Source organism: Equus przewalskii, chromosome 10, assembly GCF_037783145.1.
Source record: "Equus przewalskii isolate Varuska chromosome 10, EquPr2, whole genome shotgun sequence".
Taxonomy (NCBI): Eukaryota; Metazoa; Chordata; class Mammalia; order Perissodactyla; family Equidae; genus Equus; species Equus przewalskii.
The window spans coordinates 18,934,107-18,956,654 of record NC_091840.1 but is presented as its reverse complement, the minus strand read 5'-3'; the positions used below and the strand labels follow the sequence as shown (position 1 = coordinate 18,956,654).

Sequence of the window (22,548 nt, the reverse complement as noted above, 5' to 3'; positions counted from 1 at the left end):
GTTAGTTCAAGGGTACACTGAACTGTAACATATATAATAGAGTCTCAGAAGAAAGAATTGACTGTTAGATGGAAACAAGTACCCTTCAGGGGTCCACGGATCTAACCTGACTCTTAAAGACTCAAATTAAAGTGAGAACAAACCAAAAACCCAAAATAAGGGTTAAATTAAAATAGGCTTTCTCAATATGCTGTCTGTAGCCACAGCCTATGGCTGCTGCCACATGAAGGACTAAGACTCCAAGAGTACTTCAAAGGACTGCAAAGCCAACATACTGACTCCAAAAAACAAGGTAATCTTTCTGATACCCTAATACCCCAACTCACAGAAAGGGAAACTGAGGCAGAGATTTTATGGATTCCAGGAAGAGGTTCTACTAGTAGAAGGGATTATAGGGCTAATCAAAACAAAGCATAAAGTTAAATTAAATACATTCCTAACTGACTATCCACACACAATTCATTTCCATGGTAGCTGAAAGGAATCAGAGTAAATTGGAAGACAGTAATTTAAATAAAGTTTATTTTTTAGAAAGATGGTTATTTTTTTTTTTAATTTTTGCAATGCCACGGTTATAGGAGTGTATAGAGGTAACACATCTTTTCCTTAACCATGCTGCTTTTTACCTTCTGCATAAAGGTAAAAATTTGTGTTAATCTCATAGTTAATGGTATAAAACAGGTCGGCAAACTTTTTCTCCAGAGGTCCAGATAGTAAATACTTTAGGCTTTGCAGGCCACATAAGGTCTCTGTCACGTATCTTTTCTCTTACAACCTTTTAAAAATGTAAAATCCATTGTTAGCTTGCACCATACAAAAACAGACTGGGCCAAATTTGGCTTGCGGGCAGCAGTTTGCCGACCCCTGGTATAAAATATCTACTTTCTGTCTTGTCAGAGAAATTGCTCGCTTCAGGCAGTCTTCTTGTAGAGAAAGGCCTTATTTACAATTGAATGTGGCTTGTGACAAAAGTAGAAATGGAGAGTTCTTGCTCACTTTTGACTCTCCCAAGCAGTTTTTCCATTCACTCACTCATTCACAATCAATTTGTTGAACACCTACTATGTACACTCTTAAATATCTTTGTGTTAGCAGAGAATTCCAGTGTTTCTTTCTTAAAAGGGCAGTTCCTCCAGTTTCTCTAAACCTGTAATTATCAGGTCTTTATACTCATGTTTTAGGGCAAATCAGGATTAAAATCTCTACTCGCAATCAAAAATTCACGATTATAAAAAATGAATCTAGCTAACAATGATATCCTTGCACTCAATACTGACACATCCTTCTTAAAATCACAGCCTAGATGAGGAAAAATGTAACTCTCTCTCCTTAAAAAGATACCTCTTTTCCTCCCATAGGCTGAAACTTTTTTAAAAAAACATTCTCAAATCTAGAACATACACCAAATAATTTCTTCTCATTTTCCTAGCTTGTTGCCATGTAACAAAAAATCTAGATCCAGGTAGGACTCTTCATTAGCTTTCTATTTCAGCCATAAACCAATACACTTAAGGGTAAATACTACTTCTGAAGCAATTTACACTCCCACATTTCATCTCAGGGAAGGAGTGGTCATGACTCTCCTCCTTCAGGATAAAAACTTAACTGTCAGCTTTCTGAATATTCCGGCTGTTTATCCAAGGTGAGGGAAGACTTTTTAAAGTGGCCAAAAGGAGCTCAGGACTTCAGTATTTAAATATAAAGGTTGCGCCCCTTCCAGATCTTTGGTACAGACATAACTACAATTATCTGATTACCCACACCACAGAGACATGGCACATTTTATAATTAGAAGTGTTTGTGGTTTTTCCTTTTGACCATGTAAACAAAAGGGGAAATGCCTTGGCAAACCACTTTGCAGTGTTCTCTCATTTCTCTTAAATGTGTGCACAGCCAGTTCTCCCTTTGATCAAGTTCATGAAGAGAAAGAATGGAGTGGACCAAGGTTATCGCTTTCGCTCCCCTCTTTGTGTCCTTTTCTTTTCCTTTTCCTTGCGCTCCTGCTTAGCTAGTTTGTCCCTCTCCCTCTGCAGCTTGTCCTGTTCCTTCTTCCTTTGGGACTCATCCCGAAGTGTGTCGCGCTCTAGTTTTCGGGCATTGAGGACATCTTCCACGTTGGTGTTTCGGAACAGAGCTACGGGTGAGTTAAGGCATTAGGGTACAGGTCACACAGGTCCCAACTACTGCTCTCTTCCCTCATTCTTGTCCTCTCTCTACATGCTGAGTCTTAAATACTCTCTACCTATTCCTAGTTTTTAAAAAAGTCCTTATGTTTATCTTTTGTCTAATAGTAAATCTTAAAACTACCACTACAAAAGTTTAAAGCTCACCCTCAGAATAAAAATCTCATTCAGACTTATCTAAATCTGAATGTTAAAATATTTTATGAAAATGAAATTCATTCTAGAATAAGTACTTATATGATTCAACGGCAGAATATTGTTGGAGTATCTATGCTAGTTCAGTGAATAAAGTATTAATATAACAAGCAAAATTTTTATGTACTTGGCACTACTGTTTGAAAAGAGTTAAACAAGTTATTTACCTTTATTAAACTTTATCAATTTGCTTTTTTTCCTAGATCACTAAAGCTTAAGTGAAAATCATGTTCTACTATAAACTCTGAATTTATAAAAGATATGAAATACTATGTTTAATTGCAGTTAGAAAATACCTAGTCAAAGATTTTCCCTCTCATTTTTTATGACATTAAAAACATAATGTCTGGAGCCAGCCCCGCGGCCGAGTGATTGAGTTCGCGGGCTCTGCTTTGGCGGCCCAGGGTTTCGCCGGTTCAGATCCTGGGCACAGACATGGCACCACTCATCAGGCCATGCTCAGGTGGCGTCCCACATAGCACACCCAGAGGGACCTACAACTAAAAAAATATACAACTATGTACCGGGGGCGGGGCGGGATTTGGGGAGAGAAAGAAAAAAAAAAAAGAAGATTGGCAACAGTTGTTAGCTCAGGTGCCAATCTTAAAAAAAAAAAAGAATTTCAAAAAAAAAAACATAACCTCTTACTACCAGATAAGCTCCTCTCTACTCTTAAAACATAGCTTTTTTCTGCTTTAGTGCTTTAAAATAAGTCAGTCTCCCTGAAATAACCTTCTGTTCTGATAACCCACCACACTTCTCACCTTGAAGAAGGTGGATTTCTAAATCCTCCTCCTCTAGGAAGCTAAGTGATTCTGTCAGTAGGGACTTTCCTCAGCACATATGTTTCAATCTGTCCATATTTTTAGCATGAAAGTATCAGTGTTTGTGTTATCTTTCCAACAAACTATAAGGTTTCTGAGGACAAAGACCAAAACTTCAATATTATTTTAACTGCTTCCACAGTGCTGGGAAACCCAGTGCTATACACAGGGAACACAGATTTTTATTTTCCCTTAGAAATTCTTTCTCTAAGCTAACCCCTTCACAGTAGATGCTAATGTTTTCTTTGGGAAAAGTTCTCGCTAAATTGACTATTTAGGGCAGTCCTAGGAATCAGGCTCATAATGCTGGCCTGACCTGAGTTCCTGGAGGTAAAGTGAGCCCCCAGTAACATAAAATATTGCAAAAACAGCAAAATAAAAACTGTTGCTCAGGAGGATTTTATGGAGAAACACACGAGGATAGACACAGAGAAGGATACACTTGTCAGAACCAATGTTCATTGTGGTGGCACCTGACTCGTCCTTCTCATCCGCTTCAGTGAGCAACGTTAAGGAAAGGCAGATAGAGAACGAAGGTTAGCACAGCCCAACCCAACATCAGAAGACACTCAATAACCTGATGGGTAGGAAAAGTCTGCTGAACGGAGGGACACTGTCAGGGATGCGGTGGTAAACCCAGGAGAGTCATCTTTAGAAGTCACAACTTGGGGAAGATTGTTCAGAGCATCTGCAAGGTCCTTATCTCTTGGAGGCTGAAAAAGTAACTTAAGCTGGTCTGGCTGGACAGCCACGTTACCAGGAAGCCACGAGATGGTGAGATGACCTCTAAAACAGCGGTTTTCAAAGTGTGGTACCTAGAATTCCCTGGCAACCTGTTAGAAATGCACATTCTTGGGTCTCACCCTGGACCTACTAAATCAGAAACTCTTTAGGGGTAGGGCCCAGCAATCTGTGTTTTAACAAGCCCTCAGGACAAACACTGCTTAAAACATTCTTTTCTAGCCCAAGAAATGGAATTTTGTAATTGGAACTGTGAAAATTAATAAAGGAAACCTCAACTAAAATGGGAGTCAGGAAAGCCTGCAGAGGGAGCTCTCACACCTTACCGCTCACTGTTAACTACTCCAAACGGGAAGAGACTACCTTGCATCTCCAACAGGAAGTTGCCTCTACTTCACTACTCCAGCAGGAGGAAGGAAGGTTTTCTTCTTGCCTAGAAACAAGCCCAGCCAATGGAAAATGCCATAGCTCAGTCAGTGAGGAACGGCTGCCACCCATGAACTCTTACTCTCCTCCAATGAAGTTTCACTTACAACAGCCTCTCCCAACTCCCCTTTTTCCTCTGTAAAAGCGAGCTCCTCTCCTTTGTTCTCGGGACTTTTCCGTCGTTCAGCATAGTTTGCATGTCCTAGATTGCAATTCTTTTGCTATTCCTGAATAAACTCACTTTGCTGGTATAATAATTAGCTATTTTACTTTAAAGTTGACAGAACCATAGCTCTGCCAAGCCTGGCAAGAAAAATCATGAGGAAAAACCAGAAGAGAAGTTGGCCCCAAAGAGTTTTAAGAATTCTTTCCTAAACTAGGGATTAGACAGCTGCCATTTCTGGTATGGTGTCTACTCCATTCAAGGAGGCTCGGTAAGCTAAGTATTTCCCAAACAAATTTCAAATTCACAGGGAACCAAACCTGCCCCTACCAGCAACACTGTGTTTTTACAGAGTCCCAACTCAAATCCCAGATTTATCCTGGTGTTGCTGGGGGCTCAGTCTCCTTTTTCATTACGTGGTAACTGGAATATTTTTTTTAAAGAGATTCAAATGAAACTGGTCGAAATTTGGGAATCCCTCATCCAAAAATATCCAGGTTCTAGTTCTGGTTTTGCCACTAATTGTATGAATATCTCTGATCACCCATTCATCTCTTAGTGCCTCAATTTCCTTATCAACTGGGAAGGAATATAGAGATGGATTATACATGTGACGGTGTACTGCACAGAAAGGTATTATATTATGCAAATATAAAGAATGACAGCTATATCTTATTTTCTGAAAACACAATACAAACGATCCATTGTTAAGGCATTATTTGTTTTACACTGAAGTTTTGAGGAGTATACTGATTATGTGTAGTAAAATTTACACCCAGTATCAACTATTCCTACGTCATTCCCTACACCCACGAAGGGCCATAAATCACTGACACCTGAGAGGAGAAAATTAAGCTACAGTACAGGGGGGGATTGGCAGCTTTGCAAAGCTCACTGCAACCAGCAAACGCTTTTGGCTTGAGGCTTAAGGAACAGGTGACAGGACTCCAAAAAGGATATTCCTCTTCATCTGTCACATCAGCGTACTGGGCCAGGAGCGCAGCTTTTCTCTGCTTCTCCTCTTCTGACACCATCCTGGGCTTCACCACGATCTGTGCCTGCTTCTCAATTAGGGTGGCAATGGCCTGTACCTCATCTGGGAGGTGGTGGAAGGGAAGGGAGAGACAACAAGGTTGTATGCGAGAGAAAACAAGCTCACCGAACGGCTAGTCCACCCAGGCAGTGCTTGGAGTCAAGGCAACGGCATCTGCTGACTCCTTAGAGTCCTGGGGTTCAAAGGAGGTGCCTCAGGGCTCACGACAAAGGCAAGAAAAGGCCACGCAGGGCAGGCATTAGGTCTTGTGTCCATCTTCAGTCAGAGCAGCCCTACTTTTACTTGTTTTATATACTGAAGTTCTGCTGCTTTAAAAAAAAAGGTTAAAAGGCACTGCGCTGAAACTAGAGAAATTAAGCCTCCAAACAGGCAACTTGCTCCCCTCTCAAGCCAGAAACATAAGAAGGAATCTAGAATCAACTTAAGCCGGTCCCTTTCCTACTGATAATTAGGCTAGGTGAAATTCTTAGATTATTTTAAAATAAAATCAACTATTAAGTTCTCTATTCTCATAAAAAGGAGGCAATGGTGTCAAGTAGTGGCTCTCATGCCTGAATGCACATTAGAATCATCTAGCGAAGCTTTTAAAAAAACCAATGCCTGGGCCCCAACCCCAAAGATGTTTATATAATTGGCCCATGGTACGGCCCAAGCACTAGCATTTTTTTTTTTGGAGGAAGATTAGCCCTGAGCTGACATCTGCCACCAATCCTCCTGTTTTTGCTGAGGAAGACTGGCCCTGAGCTAACATCCGTGCCCTTCTTCCTCTACTTTATATGTGGGACGCCTGCCACAGCATGGCCTGACAAGCAGTGCCATGTCTGCACCCGGGATCCAAACACAGCGAACCCCAGGCCACTGAAGCAGAACAGAACATGCAAACTTACCCGCTGTGCCACCAGGCGGGCCCCAGCACTAGCATTTTTTACAGTACATGAACTGATTCTAATGCACAGCCGAGACTGAGAACCAATGTGTAGATAGTTTAGAATAGATTCTATTCAAGTTTGGCTTTTAAGATTTGATTTTTCTGCAGCTAATTTATCATCCTAATGGTGAGTATATTAACCCATTTCTCTTCATTTTAAAGAGTGAAATGTTTAGTTGAATAAAGCAAAAGATCAATCATAATTTGTGCTGTGAAATGAGAATATGAAAAAAGCTGGGAGGTGGGAAAGTATAGCCGATCCTACATCTGCAATGCAAATAAATCTATAAGGGACAGTGGAAAGAGGATGAAAAAGAAAAAGTAGGGGCCAGCCTGGTGGCACAGCAGTTAAGTTCCTGTCCTCCACTTTGGTGGCCCGGGGTTGCAGGTTCGGATCCCGGGCGTGGACCTAGCACCATTTGTCAAGCCACACCGTGGTAGCACCCCACATAAAGCAGAAGATTGGCACAGATGTTAGCTCAGCAACAATCTTCCTCAAGCAAAAAGAGGGAGATTGGTAACACATGTTAGCTCAGGGCCAATCTTCCTCACAAAAAAAAAAAAGAAAAAGAAAAAAGTAAATACCACAATGAACTGTGGTCAGCTGAAGTGGAAAGATGTTACAGGGAAAAGAAAACCAATGTTCAGTCAGAAAGTTAAAGTAAGCTGCTGGGTGTTAGCCTGTTTAAACTATCTTAGAGAAAATAAGCATCCAACAGAGGAAACTAAAAACTCCCTCCTTCACAGCCGTATAGTAGTCGTTGGAAAAGGCCCTGGAGGTTAGACGTAAAACTCCAACTCTACCTTCTTTTTTCACCTTGGTGACAACATTCTGAGTTTCCGACCATCGTTCCACAATCTCCTTGCAGATGTTAAGAAGGGAATCTTCTTCCTAATTGGAAAAGTAGACCGATTAATGTCCTGATGGAGCCCTCCACCTGAACAAGGCCTACGGTGAGTACAGCTCTCCCTGCCGGTGATGAAAAAAATCAGGGGAGGGTTTGGGAGCCACAGAATACACAGCATGTTTCTCTCCTGAGGCTTTGGACCCAGAAGCAACTCTGTGTGTGAGCCCCAGAATCCACACCTGCTGGGTCAAGAGCACCCACTCCACCCTGCCAAGCTCCAGGGGAAAGGACTCCCACCAACTCAGAGCGCTCCTCCTCATTCTTTTGGAGCCAGAAACTGTTGCCTGAGTCAAAACTCTCCTCTGTGAAATCTTCCTTGGCCGATATACTTGACTGGGTATGTTCTCCAAGGTTATCAACTCCCCTGCTGGAACATATCCATGAGCTGGCTGACTCGTAATAAAGAGGAGGTAAGTGAGAAGGTGGTCTCCTATCCACCCATCCCTCTGTCAATTTTACATAAGCACACATATTCTGCTGCTAACTAATCCTCCTTGGCGTGCTATAACAAAAAGGATGTCGGCTTTGGTGTCAGACATACTCAAATTCAAATTCCAGATCTATGAGCAAGCTTCTTAACTTTCTGAGCTCTACATCTTCCCAGGATTTTAGTGAGGAGGAATGAGAATGTGTATAAAGTGCCTACTCTGCTTGGCAAAGAATACGCATTTCAATAAATACAGGTATTTCCCTCCATCTTCATTATGGCTGCCTTCGTCATCTTCACGTTCTACCCTCAGGACGAGCTGTCAGAGTTCACATTTACTAAGTGCTTACCATGTGCCATGCACTGTTCTAAATACTTTACATAAGAACTCCCAATTCTTAAAGCAATCCCAGGAAGTAAGTACTATTAGTACTCTTGACTTAGAGATGAGGAAACCAAGGCACAGAGGTTAAGGAACTTGCCTGAGGTCAGACAAGTAATAAGTGAATTAAACAGGATTTGAACCCAAGCAGTCTGGCTCTGAGCCCATGTTCTCAACCATTATATTATGCTATCTCCCAAAGAAAAGTGAGGAGGAGCAGAAGGCAGACTTATTGTGGATATCCTTATTTTGCACCCGACAAAGGATTCCATCCTCTACCCTGCATCCTTTTAGCGCAAATCCTAGACATATAGTCCTTCTTTGGTCCAAAGTTCCTGTAGTTCATGGATCCCCAGCATAAAAAGCCGAGGAAGAGGAAAAGAAAAAAGGACAGGAAAAGGAGCGGAGAGGCAAAAGAGAAAAGGTGTTCTTGGAGGACACGGTGGCTTATTCTCCCAGTTTCCTCACCCAAACCAAAGTAGTCTGTCCTTCCATTTGTTCATTTGTTCATCCAGATGGTGCCACCTATGTGCAAGGCACTAAGACGAGTGCAAAGAGATGAGTGAGAAAAAGTCCCTGGCCTCATGACACTTATAATTCAGAAGGCTGGTATATAAACAGCTGCCATAAAATGTAATACCCTACTTAATGTAATGTAATGGCCCTACTTAAAATCGCAACTCACCCCTCCATTCCACTCCTGATCCTCTTGCAATGTTCCTTTCTTCCTAGCACCTATCATTTTCTAACATACTATATAATTTACTGATTATCTCTTTCCCTGCCAGAATGTAACCCCTGAGGGCAGGGATTTCTGTTTTGTTCCCTGATGTACCCTAAGCACTCAGGGCAGTGCCTGGCAGAGAGTAATCCATCAATAAAAATTTGACCGATCAATCAATGCAAATGCTATTGGGGGGAATAAAGAGAAGAATGATAGAAAGCTTTTGTTTACCGTTATTTGCTCCTGACTATAAATACTATTCTTGAATCTTACCTCAAATTGTTGCTGACAAACTTCTTAATACCTAATATTGAATCCTAATACAATCTGGTGATTGAATTGGCTATGCCTTTGTTTTTCCTAGAAAGGGATTTGGCATAACAGTTAGAGGCTTTCACATGCAGCCCAGCTGACTGACAGACAGTAAGCAGCACTGTGAATGACGTGTTTGATATACGCCATATTCATCAGCCTGCCTGCTCTGTAAAGTTGCTCCTCATTTGTTTCATAGGCAGGACCCCTGCTTGGCCAATTCCTGGCTAATTCTTCCCAAAGTCATTTTCTACAAAGAAGGGGTTGGGAAAACTATGAGAAAATTAAGCATGGTGTGTGAATCGGGCAGAGGGAAGGGGGAAGCCACCCTTAAAAATGAGTTTGTCTTCTGCAGTTTATGCAAACAAGAGGCAGATATAAAGAACCAAATCTGGTCCTAGATGACTTTGTCTTTTCTACCAAGAGACAGTAATAGTCTAAGGCAAATTCATGCCTGCCTTTATCAGCAGACCTACAGCTCCAAATAATGACACCATGAATAGAACAGGTAAAGGAGCTGGTACCAGTGGGCACTCAAGTTATTTCGATTTCTTTTTCATGGAGTCTTTAGAAACTTCCCAGCTAAAAATAAAAAACTAACTTAAATTGCTTGCCTTCTACTCTTTCCCCCTACAAGCTGCAATGTCAGGGCCCAAGAAAACAATTTATTCCACTGTGTTGTATTCCACTGACCTTATGAACTGCATCACAAGCTATGTTAAAGCTTTTCCCACTTATAGGTCAATCTCACCAGAGCAGGCTCTGGGACTAAAAGGGGCCCTTGCAAGGAGCACCTGGGACAGCTGCACTAGTGTTATATTTCAACCGTGTGCACAACAAACTGCATGTCCACCAAGTAAGTGTAAGTGGAAATGATGGCAGCAGAAATGATCAGGTTGGAAAAGTGGACATCTTGGTGACATACTACTTAAATACACCTTAAAGTACACATTTCTGAATTCTTGAATATGCTTCTAAGAGGCTAAGTACCAAGTTTATCTCTTTTTAAAAACTCTGATCTGTCTTATTCTCCCATTTACTGCCCACACACACACCAATGACTACTGCATTTCAAAGTACTATAAAAAGATCAGGCCCGCTATTTACTTCAGTTCTGCCTGGCATGAAAAGACCTCTACTGCTACCTTACCTTTTTTGGACTCCTACCTCCAAAATAGGAACCGAGAGGGTACTTCCTGCAGGCTTTTGTCATGGACAGCCCTGGACACTGCCTCTTAAGGAGCACAGACATCCCAAAGCACTTTATCCCCTCCTCTGAACACTGTCAACGGAAGGGAATGAAATTGGTCGTCAGACGTTTACGACAAAACTCTCATTTAGACATTTCAACGCCTTCGGAAGAATGCTCACCCAGCTCACCCACAGGCATCTGAGAGAGCCTTGTCTCCAGGAAAAAGGGAAAGCCATTCCTCTCTATGTACCTGCAATCTTCCGGCTTCCCAAAACCCTGGTTGGGGAGCAACCTCCTTCCCCCACACTCCAGAGCTCAGAAGAGTATTCCTCTCCCAGGTGAGACCACTAATCCTCTGGGACACCCGGTAAGAGGAAGAGGATACCAAGTACTGACAGGGGCCGGCAAGAGGCTAAAGGAATGTGTCCGGGCTTCTCACCAGGAAAGCAGAGAGGATACCCTGCAGGGCGTCCAGCTTCTCTTCTTCCTCCTCCTCCTGCAGGACACCCAGGATGTAGGCACCGTAAATGGCTCGGTCCACTCCCAGTGCCTCCAACCGTCCATCCAGCCACGATCCAAAGCCGCTGCCCCCGCCATCGCCTTCGCCGGAGGCAGCAGCGGCCCCTTCACTGGGCGCCGCCATCTTGGGGTCACGATCCTGCCAGCCCCCAGGGCGCCTACCGCAGTGCCTGACGGGCCGCGCCGCGGGCCCACTGCGCATGCTCGGAGAGGGAACCCACGCCCCTGCGCGCCCGGCGGAGATCCCTGTGCGCCGGTAGTGATCGTCCTGGGCGTTTTGTACCTTCCAAAGAGAGTGCAGGTTGGCGTACGCGTGGTCACGTTGTCCGTCGGGAACCCTGGCAGGTGAGGGTTCCTAACAGACTCTTTTTTTACAGTTGGGGAAGTTCAGAGAGGTTCAGTAACTTGGCCAAAGTCACGCGGCTAATAACTAAGCGGGACTGGAACTCACCTCGATGTCAGCGCTCCAGCCCTCATCTCCAAGCTGCCCTTCCGCGCGCACTCGTGGGATAGCAAGCCACCCACCCCCACACAGCTTTCAAGCAGGAACCTGCTGCCTCTGGCCAGAGTACCCACCGTCGCTATCAACTACTTCCACCCTCGCCTTTCCAAGCTCCTGCTCTATCAAAACTCAAGCTCCAGAAAACCTTCCCTGACCCCCTGCAATCTGTTAAGACCACTCCAATGTGCGGTGCTTAACGCGGTACGGGACGCATAGTAGGTGCTCAGTAATTGAAAAGGCAACCTCAAGTCATTTCTTTCACTCACTCACTCATTCAACGCTTACACAGAAATATCTTTGAGGAGCCTTCCTTAACCTTGGCCAGCCACTGTGCTGAGAGCTTTTGATGCATTATCTCCTGTAATCCTCCCAGCCGCTCTGTGAGGAGATGCTTTTATTGTTCACTTTTTCAAGTTAAGGAAGCAGACACAGTCACACAGGTACAGGGGGTCTAACCAGAGGCAAGAGCTCGCGCACAGCTGCCAGAACTTCAGCTGACTCTGCAGAACACCTGGCTCTGGGCTGAAGTGAATTACCCAAGAACCTGGGTTGGCTTTCCGTGAACTGCGGGGGAGGCTGGCGGGTCACTGGCCTAACTCCATGCACTAAATAAATTTGAGTACCTACAGCATGGCATTGCTGCTAAGCAGTGAAAATGCAAAGGTGAACGTCACAAATTCTCTGCCCTCAAAGGGTCTTCAGTCCGGTGGCAACAGACGTGTTTAAACTAATAATGACAATATAGTGGGATAAATGTTTTAATGGAGCTTTGGCTAATGGAGGTTGCAGTAGGATGCCTAGAAGAAGATTAGGTTAATGTTGCCTGTTGGAGTGGGGTTGGAAGCTGTGGAGATGGAGGATCCAGGAAGGCTTCCTAATGGAGCTGATGCTTGCACTTTTTTGAAGAATAAATAAGAGTTCTTAAGGCAAAAAGACTGGAAGAAAAAGGGGATAGAGCCAGATGCAGGGAACTGTGTGCAAAGGTTCGTTAGGGGGCCTCCAGAGAATCACCTGTGGCTCCAGCAACAGAGTTCAGATAGAAGATATTCAGGAGAGGACAAGAAGAAAAGGAGGGGCTTGTCTACTTTGCAAAGGGCCTCTTGAGAGTTCTCTTAATTATCGTTGGGATAATGTAAGTGAATAGACGTGGAACACTAAAGCTCAGTAGAAATACGGGATAGTGTGACTATTAGCCCACTGGCTTCTGTGTGCTCACTGTCAGAATGTAACAGTAATGGAGTCAGAGGCCAGAATCAGCCCCCAAAGACTTGCCCCTGTTTCTTTTCTTTCTTTTTTTCTTTTTAAGGAAGATTATCCCGGAGTTAATATCTGCTTCCAATCCTCCTGTTTTTGCTGAGGAAGACTGGCCCTGAGCTAACATCCATGCCCACCTTCCTCTGCTTTATATGTGGGACACCCCCACAGCATGGCTTGACAAGCAGTGCATAGATCCACTCCCAGGATCCAAACATGGCAAACCCTGGGCCGGCAAAGCAGAATTTGCGAACTTAACTGCTGCACCACTGGGCTGGCCCCAAGGCTTGCCCCTGTTTCATGTCCTCAGATGTACCTTCCAACCCAACAGCTGTGTTGCAGGTGGGGCTTTTCCATTGACAGACTTGGGAGCCATCATGGCTCAAGGATCGTAGTTTGAGGTCAGTGCAGAGCCCCCACAATCAGAAAAGTAGCACAGAATTTTGGTGTTTTTAACTTTTTATTTTGTAATAATTACTCACAGGAAGTTGCAAAAATAGTACCTAGAGACCTGTGCACCTTCACCCAGTTTCCCCCGCCTTGGTAACATCTTACATAATTCTAGTACAATATCAAAATCAGGAAATTGATATTGGTATAATGCACAGAGGTTTTTTGAAGGCATCAGGAGCTTCTCACAAAACTGAGCAAAGGGTCTCCAGACCCTGCATTAAAAAGTGTCCTCATTGGAGGGGCCGGACTAGTGGCATAGTGGTTAGGGTTGTTCACTCTGGTTTGGTGGCCCAGAGTTCACAGGTTTGGATCCTGGGCATGGACCTGTACACTGCTCATCAAGCCATGCTGTGGGGGCATCCCACATACAAAATAGAGGAAGATGGGCACAGATGTTAGCTCAGGGCCAGTCTTCCTCAGTAAAAAAGAGGATTGGTAGCAGATGTTAGCTCAGGGCTAATCATCTTCCCCCCCCCGCAAAAAATTCATTCAACTGGACAAATGACAGAAAGCTTACAGAAAAATTCAAAATGGCTTTTTACACTATAAAAATGTGCTGTCACGTTTCTAATTTTAAAAATATGCAAATTAGGGAGCCAGCCTGGTGATGTAATGGTTAAGTTTGTGTGCGTCACTTTGGCGGCCCATGGTTCATGGGTTCGGATCCCAGCTGGGAACCTACACACTGCTCATCAAGCCATGCTGTGGCAGCATCCCACATACAAAACAGAGGAAGATTGGCACAGATGTTAGCTCCACAAAAAATCTTCCTCAGCAAAAAAAAAAAAAAGAATTAAAAAATATATATGCAATTTAAACTTGCAATGAGATACTATGTTTGCTTTTCAGATCATAAAGTCTGATAATACACTGTTGATCTGTGATTGGGTAACAGGCATTGGAAAATGCTGGAGCAGGAAGTGAATCGATAAAATCTTGTTGGAGGGCAATTTGAAAAGACCTAGCATTTCTGCTTCTGGGAGTTTCTTATGATACATTTGTGCAGAATGACATATTTATAAGGATATTCATTGCAGTGAAGCTTATTGTAGTAAAAGAACAGAAATAGTCTACGTTTTCTCTGTAGGAGACTAACTCAAAAAAGCCAAATGAAGTATTGTGCAGCTATAAAAATGAAGGAAGTTCTTTATGTACTGACATGTAACAAAAGTCAAGATACATTGTTAAGAAAAAAGTAAATCTCAGAACAGTATGTAATGTTTGCTATCATTTGTGTTTAAAAAGAAAGTGAGGTAAGGAGACTACTGTACATATGTGTTCTAGCATATGCATAAAATATCTCTGGAAAGATACACAAGGATGTGAGGATGGTTGTTACCAGGGAGGAGAACTCATGGAGACCAGTTTTAAAACACCTTGTTTTAAAAATTACAAACTATATGTTATGTTTATTTACCTTGCATTTTTTTTTTTTTTTAAGAAATAAAGGCTACTTGAAGCCCTCCCTCCAATCTCATTTTCTTCCTTCCCTCCCCAGAGGTAACCAGTATTCCTGAATTTGGTGTTTATCTTCTGCTTGAATGTTTTGAAACATAGTACATATTGCTACATATGTAATACATATTACAACATATCTATGTACTTATGTATCCATCCATGTGTATGTATCCATAAACAATATATCACATTGTTTTGCATGTTGGACTTTTCATTCTGCAGTGTACTTTTTTTCACTTGATTGTTTAAAGTATTTACCCATGTTGATACATGTAGCTCTTATCCATCCTTTTAAACCACTGTATAGTATTCCACTGCTTGAATATGCCCCAGTTGACCCATTCCTCTCTTGATGGACATTTCAGTTATTTCCCAGTTTTCCAAATAGTGCTTCAATTCACTTTTTTTTTTTTTGAGGAAGATTAGCCCTGAGGTAACATTTGCTGCCAATCCTCCTCTTTTTGCTGAGGAAGACTGGCCCTGAGCTAACATTCATGCCCATCTGCCTCTACTTTTTTTATATGTGGGACGCTTACCACAGCATGGCTTTTGCCAAGCGATGCCATGTCCGCACCAGGATCCGAACCAGTGAATCCGGGGCCACCGAGAAGCGGAATGTGTGAACTTAACTGCTGCACCACCAAGCCGGCCCCTCAATTCACATTCTTCTATGTCTCCTTGCCCACCCGTAGGAAGGTTTCTCTAGGCCAGTGAGCATCAAACATATTTTTGCCACATAACTCTTAGCAGTAAAGATATTTTCACCATGCACCTCCAATGTATGAATATGTATTTATTTATGAATTACATATGTGAACCACTATACCAAATTAGTATGTCCATCATAAGACATACAAGAAGATACCTATAGGGGCCAGCCCGATGGCTCAGCGGTTAAGTTCACACGTTCTACTTCTGTGGCCCAGGGTTCGCTGGTTCAGATCCCAGGTGTGGACCTATACACTGTTTGTCAAGCCATGCTGTGGTAGGCGCCCCACATATAAAGTAGAGGAAGGTGGGCATGGATGTTAGCTCAGGGCCAGTCTTCCTCAGCAAAAAGAGAAGGTTTGGCAGCAGATGTTAGCTCAGGGCTAATCTTCTTCAAATAAATAAGTAAAAACAAAAACAACCAAGAAGATAATTATAAAAAGGGCAACTTAAAAATGCAGTAAATAATATTGCAAGTATTTACTTATTTGTGATACAAAAATCAAGTGAGGGGCTGGCCCCATGGCCGAGTGGTTAAGTTCGTGCGCTCCGCTTGGGCAGCCCAGGGTTTCACCAGTTCGAATCCTGGGTGCGGACATGGCACCGCTCGTCAAGCTACGCTGAGGCAGCATCCCACATGCCATAACTAGAAGGACCCACAACTAAAAATACACAACTATGTACCAGGGGGCTTTGGGGAGAAAAAGGAAAAAATAAAATCTTAAAAAAAAAAATCCTTAGTGAATGTGGGTGAATATACTCATTACTTTCCCCACTTTTTTTTTTTAATTTTATTTTTAATTGTGGTGAGATGCACCTAACATAAAATTTGCCATCCTAGCCATTTTTGAGTTTGTAGTTCCATAATGGTAAGGATTCATTACTGGCCAGAGTTTCTCTTGAACTAGAGTGATTTTCTCACTCCTTGGCCAGCCGACTCCCCGTCCTCGCTTGGATTTTCATTGAACCTGAGTGTTTGTACCTGGAGTGTGCACTTTTGTGTGAGTCATTAGGATTGTTTGTAATCTTAATCTTGCTTCTTCAAAGGAATCTTGTTAAACCCCTTGTTCACTTTGGGGGATTAGGAAAATTAAATCCAGATAGCATTAGGCTGTAAATCCATTTATTTGGGCGTGTGTAAACTGCATAGAACCCAGGAAAGCAAACACACCAGGGAACGCTGAAAGAGAACACACGCAGCACCTCAGATGTGAAGCTCCCTTTACTCCTTACCCAGATAATGCCCCTGCCTTGCTGCACAACCCAGGGTGTCTGACAGGAGAGGCCCAGGGAGGGTACTAGTATCAATCTGCTTCCTAAAGATTAGTAAAGCTTACTTGTTTTTCTTGTAGATAAAAAATAAATTTAAATTCTAATATGTCCTTTCAGCACCTCTGTGATTATCTTGTGCCCGAGGGATGCGCACCTCTCTTTGGGGAGCAGGATATACCTAGAAACAGAATTGCTGGGTTAAGGGCATATGCCTTACTGAATGTCACCAAATCCCTCTCCCAAGGGCTTTGGCCCAGTGTACACTGCCGTCCTTTTCTTCACATTTTTCCTAAAACTTGGTTTTAATATACTTTAATTTTTGAATGGGTGTGAAATGGCATCTAATTGTTTAATTTGCATTTTCCTAATTACTAGTGAATTTGAGCATTTTTTAATGTTTATTAGCCATTAAAATTTCCTCATCTCTGAATTGCCTGTGTATGTCTCTTGTGGATTTCTCTATTGGTTTATTTATTTGTCTTTTCCATACTGATTGGTAGGAGTACACTTTTTATTTTTTTGCTTTTTCATTAATTTCTATTCTTTATTATTTCTGACCATCTGTAATCTTTGGGAGCACTCTGTTGTTCATATTCTGATTTCTCAAGTTGAACACTTAGCTGATTCATTTTCAGTCTGTCTTATTTTCCAATATAGCATATACGTTTAAGGTCATACATTTAGCTGAATGTTACAACTTTTTAAAAGGAATCTTGGGGCCAGCCTGGTGGCACAGTGGTTAAGTTTGTACGTTCTGCTTCAGCAGCCCGGGGTTCACCGGTTCGGATCCTGGGGGCTGACCTATGCACCACTCATCAGACCATGCTGTGGCAGGAGTCCCACATATAAAGTAGAGAAAGGTGGGCATAGATGTTAGCTCAGGGCCAGTCTTCCTCAGCAAAAAGAGGAGGATTGGCAGCCGTTAGCTCAGGGCTAATCTTCCTCAAAAAAAAATTTTTTTAAATAAAAGGAATCTCACAGCTGGTGATGTGTACTTTTTCATTGTTGGAGTTCTAAATATAGTACAATTTCTATTGTTTTATTCTCCTACCATGAATTACTACAAAGTGTAGTTTTAAATTTCTAGAGGTATGCGTTTTGTTTTACTACTTTTAAAAAATATATATCTGTTGGGGCTGGCGCCGTGGCCAAGTTTGCGCAGTCCACTTCGGGCACCCAGGGTTTCGCCAGTTCGGATCCTAGCCGTGGACATGGCACCACTCATCAGGTCACGTTGACGCGGCATCCCACATGCCCCAACTAGAAGGACCCACAACTAAAATATACAACTATGTACTGGGGTGATTTGGGAAGAAAAAGCAGGAAAAAAAATCTGTTGTTGAATTCTAACTTCATTATATTGTGGTCATAGGTTATGCTCTGTATGATGTTGATTCTTTGGTATTGGTTGATACTTTAGTGGCCTTCTATAAAGCAATTTTTATAATGTTCTATGTGTACTGGAAAATAGTATTCATTTTCTAATATTTGTATATTGAAGTTATATCATTTAATCTTTTATGTGTTACTAATTTCATTTTATTTTTGTTCCATCTATCATGCTTTTTTGGGGAAAAGTATGCTAAAATGTCTCACTATATTTATAGATTTTTCAGTCTTCCCTTGTATATCTGCCTTAAATATTTTGAAGGTATGTTGTTAGATTCATACAAGTACTAGATTATTATAGTTCCTGGTGAATTATTTATCATCAAACAATGACACCTGTATCCCAAATAATTTTTTATCTCTGAAAGTGTATTTTGTCAAATTTTAATATCACTGTACTGATTTTCTTTTTCCGTTTTGCCTTAAATTGAGAGGCAGCAGAGAGCAGTGTTAAGAGTGTGGCCGCTGAAGTCAGGCTGCCATCCAGCACTAATACTTTCGGGTTGTGTGACCTCAAGCAAGCTGTAACCTCAGTGTTCCCATGTATAAAATGGGCATAGTTACTCCCTGCCTCATAGCATTATGAGGATTAAACTAATGACTATTATTAAAGCACTTTGAACATCATAGAAAGCACTCCATGTGTATTTGCAAAATACAATAATTAAATCAATATATCTGCATCCTTTTCCATGTCGTTATTTCACAGGCGTTTCTCTGGTAAGCACCATCGGACTGGCAGCTGCTGCAGAGCTGGGTAGAAGCTTTATGACATGAATCATATCACATGTGTGTGAATATATCTGTAAAATAACTCCTAGAAATGGGTTCCTGGGTGGAAAGATATGTACATTTGTAATTTTGCTACATAAGGCCAAATTGCCTTGCAGAAGAGACTGATACAACCAGTATGTGAGGCAGTTTGGCCCTATCAAGCAAAATTGATCTCTGCCAGTCTAAGTGAAAAATGGCAGGTTGGTGTAGATTTAATTTGCATTTCTTTTATTTTAGGTGAGGTTGAGCATATTTGAATGCTCTTTGTATTTCCTTTCTGTGAATGTTCCCTTACCCATTTTCAGTTGGGTTACTGGTCTTTGCGGTATCTATTGGGTTTTTTAGATATTGGGAAATCAGCCTTTGTTCTGTGATGAGCTGATTTTTTTTTTTTTTTTTTTGAGGAAGATTAGCCCTGAGCTAACTACTGCCAGTCCTCCTCTTTTTGCTGAGGAAGACTGGCCCTGAGCTAACATCGTGCCCATCTTTCTCTACTTTATACGTGGGACGCCTACCACAGCATGGCGTTTGCCAAGCGGTGCCATGTCCACACCTGGGATCCAAACCAGTGAACCCCAGGCCACCGAGAAGCGGAACATGTGCACTTAACTGCTGCACCACCAGGCCGGCCCCTTTTTTTAAAATTCTAAGCACTTCCCATCAGGAATCAAGAAAAACGATGAGAAAGAAAATTTTGAATTATTAACCCAAAATATTTTCTGCCACATAGTAAAAGCTACCTTTTTCTGGTCACTGACTTTGTGCTAAACACATCTTTAATCTTTAAACCTCACTGCCTGGTGGCTATTACTATCTTGACTTTACAAATGAAAAAAATGAAGATCAGAGAGATTCATTCAACAAATGTTCACTAAGCACCTACTATGTTCTTTGGGGATGCAGCAGTGAGTACAACAGAAAAGGTCCTCACTCTTATGGGCTTACATTCTAGGGGGGAAATAGAGACAATAAACAAGTAAACAAATAAGATACTTTCTGATCATATAAGTGCTGTGAAGAAAATCAACCCAAGTGGCCTAGCTGTCAAGAAAATGGAGGAGCTACTGTGAGATTGGGTGGTCTCAGAAGTCCTATCCTAAAACGTGAGATTTGATCTGATCCCGAAAAGGAAAGAGAAGATCTAGGAATAAAATTGTTGGTGCAAATGCCCTAAGGCAGGGATGAGCTTGGCTTGTTCAAGACAGAAGTTTGGTCGGAGGGGCAAACAGGGAAAGCCACTGGGAGTTTTTGAAAGGAGGGTAATTTGATCTGATTTTTATTTGTATCTGTCAGGGTAGGCTAGGTTAGCAATTCTGAAAGTTTTGGTTTCAGGCCCCTTTACATTTTTAGAAATTGAAATCCCAAACAGCTTTTTTGCTTATGTGTAGTATATTAGTTATCTATTGCTGTGTACAAATCATCCCAAAATTTAATAACTTAAAACAACACTAATCATTTACTTTCTCTGGTTTCTACGGGCCTGGAATTTGGGAGCAGCTTGGCTGGGATCTCCTGGCTTGGGGTCTCGTGAGGTTGCAGTCATCTGAAAGCTAGACTATGGCTGAAGGATCTGCTTGCCAGATGGTCCAGGCATATGAGGGGGAGCTTGGTGCTGGCTGTTAGCAGGAAGCCTCAGTTTGTCTCCACATGAGCCTCTCCACAGGCGTACTTGAGCGTCCTCGTGTCATGACTGCTGGCTTCCCTCATGGCAGGTGACCCAAGAAACAGCAATACAGATGTTGAAATGTCTTTTATCACCTAGCCTTAGAAGTCACACATTGTCATTTCCTCATAATTCTATTGGTATATATAGCCCTATTTTATGTGGGCATGACTACCAGGAATCAAGAATCATTGCAGGTTATCTTGGAGACTGGCTACCACAATGTGGGTATTTTTAAATTTATATAAGCATATGTATTTTACGTATTTGTATATTTATTTATACGTATTTATAAAATTTCATATTTGATAATTATATTAGAAATTAAAAGAGAAAATTTTAAAATATTCGTTTGTTCATTTAAGAATAAGCCTGCTATGTGTTAACATAAATAGTGCATTTTTAATGAAAATATATTTTCCAAAACAAAAATAATTAGAAGAATGTCATTGTTTTACATTCTGCAAATTTCTTTAATATCTGGCTTAACAGAAAAGTGTTGGATTCTCATTTTTGCTTCCATGTACTCCACTGAACATTCATGAGAGTTGGAAAATAAGGTTTTAGAATAATTGTAAAAATAGTTTTGACCTCATGGAATCTTCTGAAAGGTCTGAGCCACGCTTTGAGAAACTTGAGCTAGATTATGATATGATAACAAATGATGCCAAAATCTCGCTAGTTTATAACAACAAAAGGCCGCTTCTTGCTCATGCTGCAAATCCACTATGGGTTGCCCATGGTTCTGTTCCACGTCATTTTCACTAAGAAACCCAAGTTGACAGGGCGGCCTCTAGCTAGGACATTGCCAGTCATTGTGATGGGGAAAAAGAACTTGGTAAAACATACTGGCTTTTAAAGCTTGTGCTTGGAAGTGATGCGCCACTATTTTTCTTTTTCATTAGCCAAAGTAAGTCACATGACCAAGCTTTAGTTCAGTGGGGCCGGGATCTATAATCTTCTGCAGGGAGGGACCCCACTAGGAGGAATACCAAGTCCATGTGGTACAGTTGCCTCTACCATAGTGTTTAAAGAATATCATTCTGGCTGTGTATGGAGAATGGATTATATTGGGGAGAGGTAGGAAGCTACTGAAGAACAGAAGTAGTGTTAGGAATTGGCGCAGTACTTTGAGCAAGAAATTATAGTGGCTTGGACTTAGGATGGTAGCAGTGGTCTGATTCAAGAAGCACTTTGGAGTTTGTAGAACTTGTTTTTGGAGTAGGGATAGGGGATAAGGGAAAGTACTGAAAGATAAATTTCTAGGCTTTTGGTTTAAACAACTGAGGAGATGATGTGATATTTACTGAGATGGGGAAGACTGGGAGAAGTATAGGTGGGCGTTCAGGGGAGTAGGTGAGTGGAACAAATGTTCTGTTTTGAACATGTTAAGCCTGAGATAACTATTGGACATCCAAATGGAAATGTCCAGTAGGCATTTGAGCATATAAGTCTGGAGATCAGGGGAGGGGTCAGAACCAGAGAGAGGAATTCTGCAGGCATTAGCATAGAGCTGAATTGTAAAGCCAAGGAGCTGGGTGAGATATACTAGGGAGAGAGTGTTAATAGGGAAGAGAAGAGGGCTGGGTGCTAAGGGCTAAGGTCTAAAGCCTTGGCTACTCCAACATTTATAGGCGGAACATTGGCTTTGGATCCAGCAAAGGAAATTGAGGAGGAGCCATTGAGGTAAGGTGAAAATGGATATAAATGGAAGCAAAAAGAAGAAAGTTGTTTCAAGAAGGAGGGAGTACTCTGTTTCAATGTTCTAGAAGTCGGGTAGGATGAGGATAGCAAAGTGACCATAGGATTTAGGAACGTGGAAGTCCCAGTTGACCTGGATAAGTACGCCCAGTTTTAGTGGAGAGATGAAGATCAAAGTCTAATTAAGTGAGTTGAAGAGAAGATGGGAAGTGAGGAATTGAGAATTTTTTTTGTTGGATAGGTAAGCAGAGAAAGAGGGAGAGAAAGATGTGAAGATGAAATGATGTGTATGTGAAATTTTCATGTAAAACATAAATGCTCTCTAGGTGTTCGGCTTATTTTGTTATTTATTATCGAACTCCTAGGAATTGCAAACCAGCTCAGTGTGAGGCATCA

The 22,548-nt window shown here is 42.0% G+C and overlaps 1 protein-coding gene and 1 long non-coding RNA gene across 4 annotated transcripts; one reads left to right on the top strand and one right to left on the bottom strand.

Moving 5' to 3' along the window:
* Positions 1-504: 504 nt before the first annotated feature.
* CCDC43 (coiled-coil domain containing 43) lies at positions 505-11,180 on the bottom strand. Of its 3 annotated transcripts, XM_070561804.1 has the most exons (6): positions 10,899-11,132; positions 10,418-10,549; positions 7,319-7,406; positions 5,493-5,628; positions 3,643-3,701; positions 505-2,134 (listed from the first exon to the last, which is right to left on the bottom strand). In XM_070561804.1, exons 1-6 carry the CDS (start codon positions 11,100-11,102, stop codon positions 1,947-1,949), a joined length of 807 nt encoding a protein of 268 aa, XP_070417905.1. In that variant the 5' UTR covers positions 11,103-11,132; the 3' UTR covers positions 505-1,946. The 3 variants fall into 3 exon arrangements, 2 of the variants coding, with proteins under 2 accessions (XP_070417905.1, XP_008518838.1); XM_008520616.2 differs by lacking the exon at positions 10,418-10,549 and having other exon boundaries at positions 10,899-11,180; XR_011523314.1 differs by lacking the exons at positions 505-2,134; positions 3,643-3,701; positions 10,418-10,549 and adding an exon at positions 4,306-4,376 and having other exon boundaries at positions 4,477-5,628; positions 10,899-11,180.
* Positions 11,178-13,661, top strand: LOC139074026 (uncharacterized). Its single transcript, XR_011523316.1, has 3 exons — positions 11,178-11,279; positions 11,356-12,826; positions 13,608-13,661. It is a non-coding gene; the product is annotated as an uncharacterized lncRNA (long non-coding RNA).
* Positions 13,662-22,548: the final 8,887 nt, after the last annotated feature.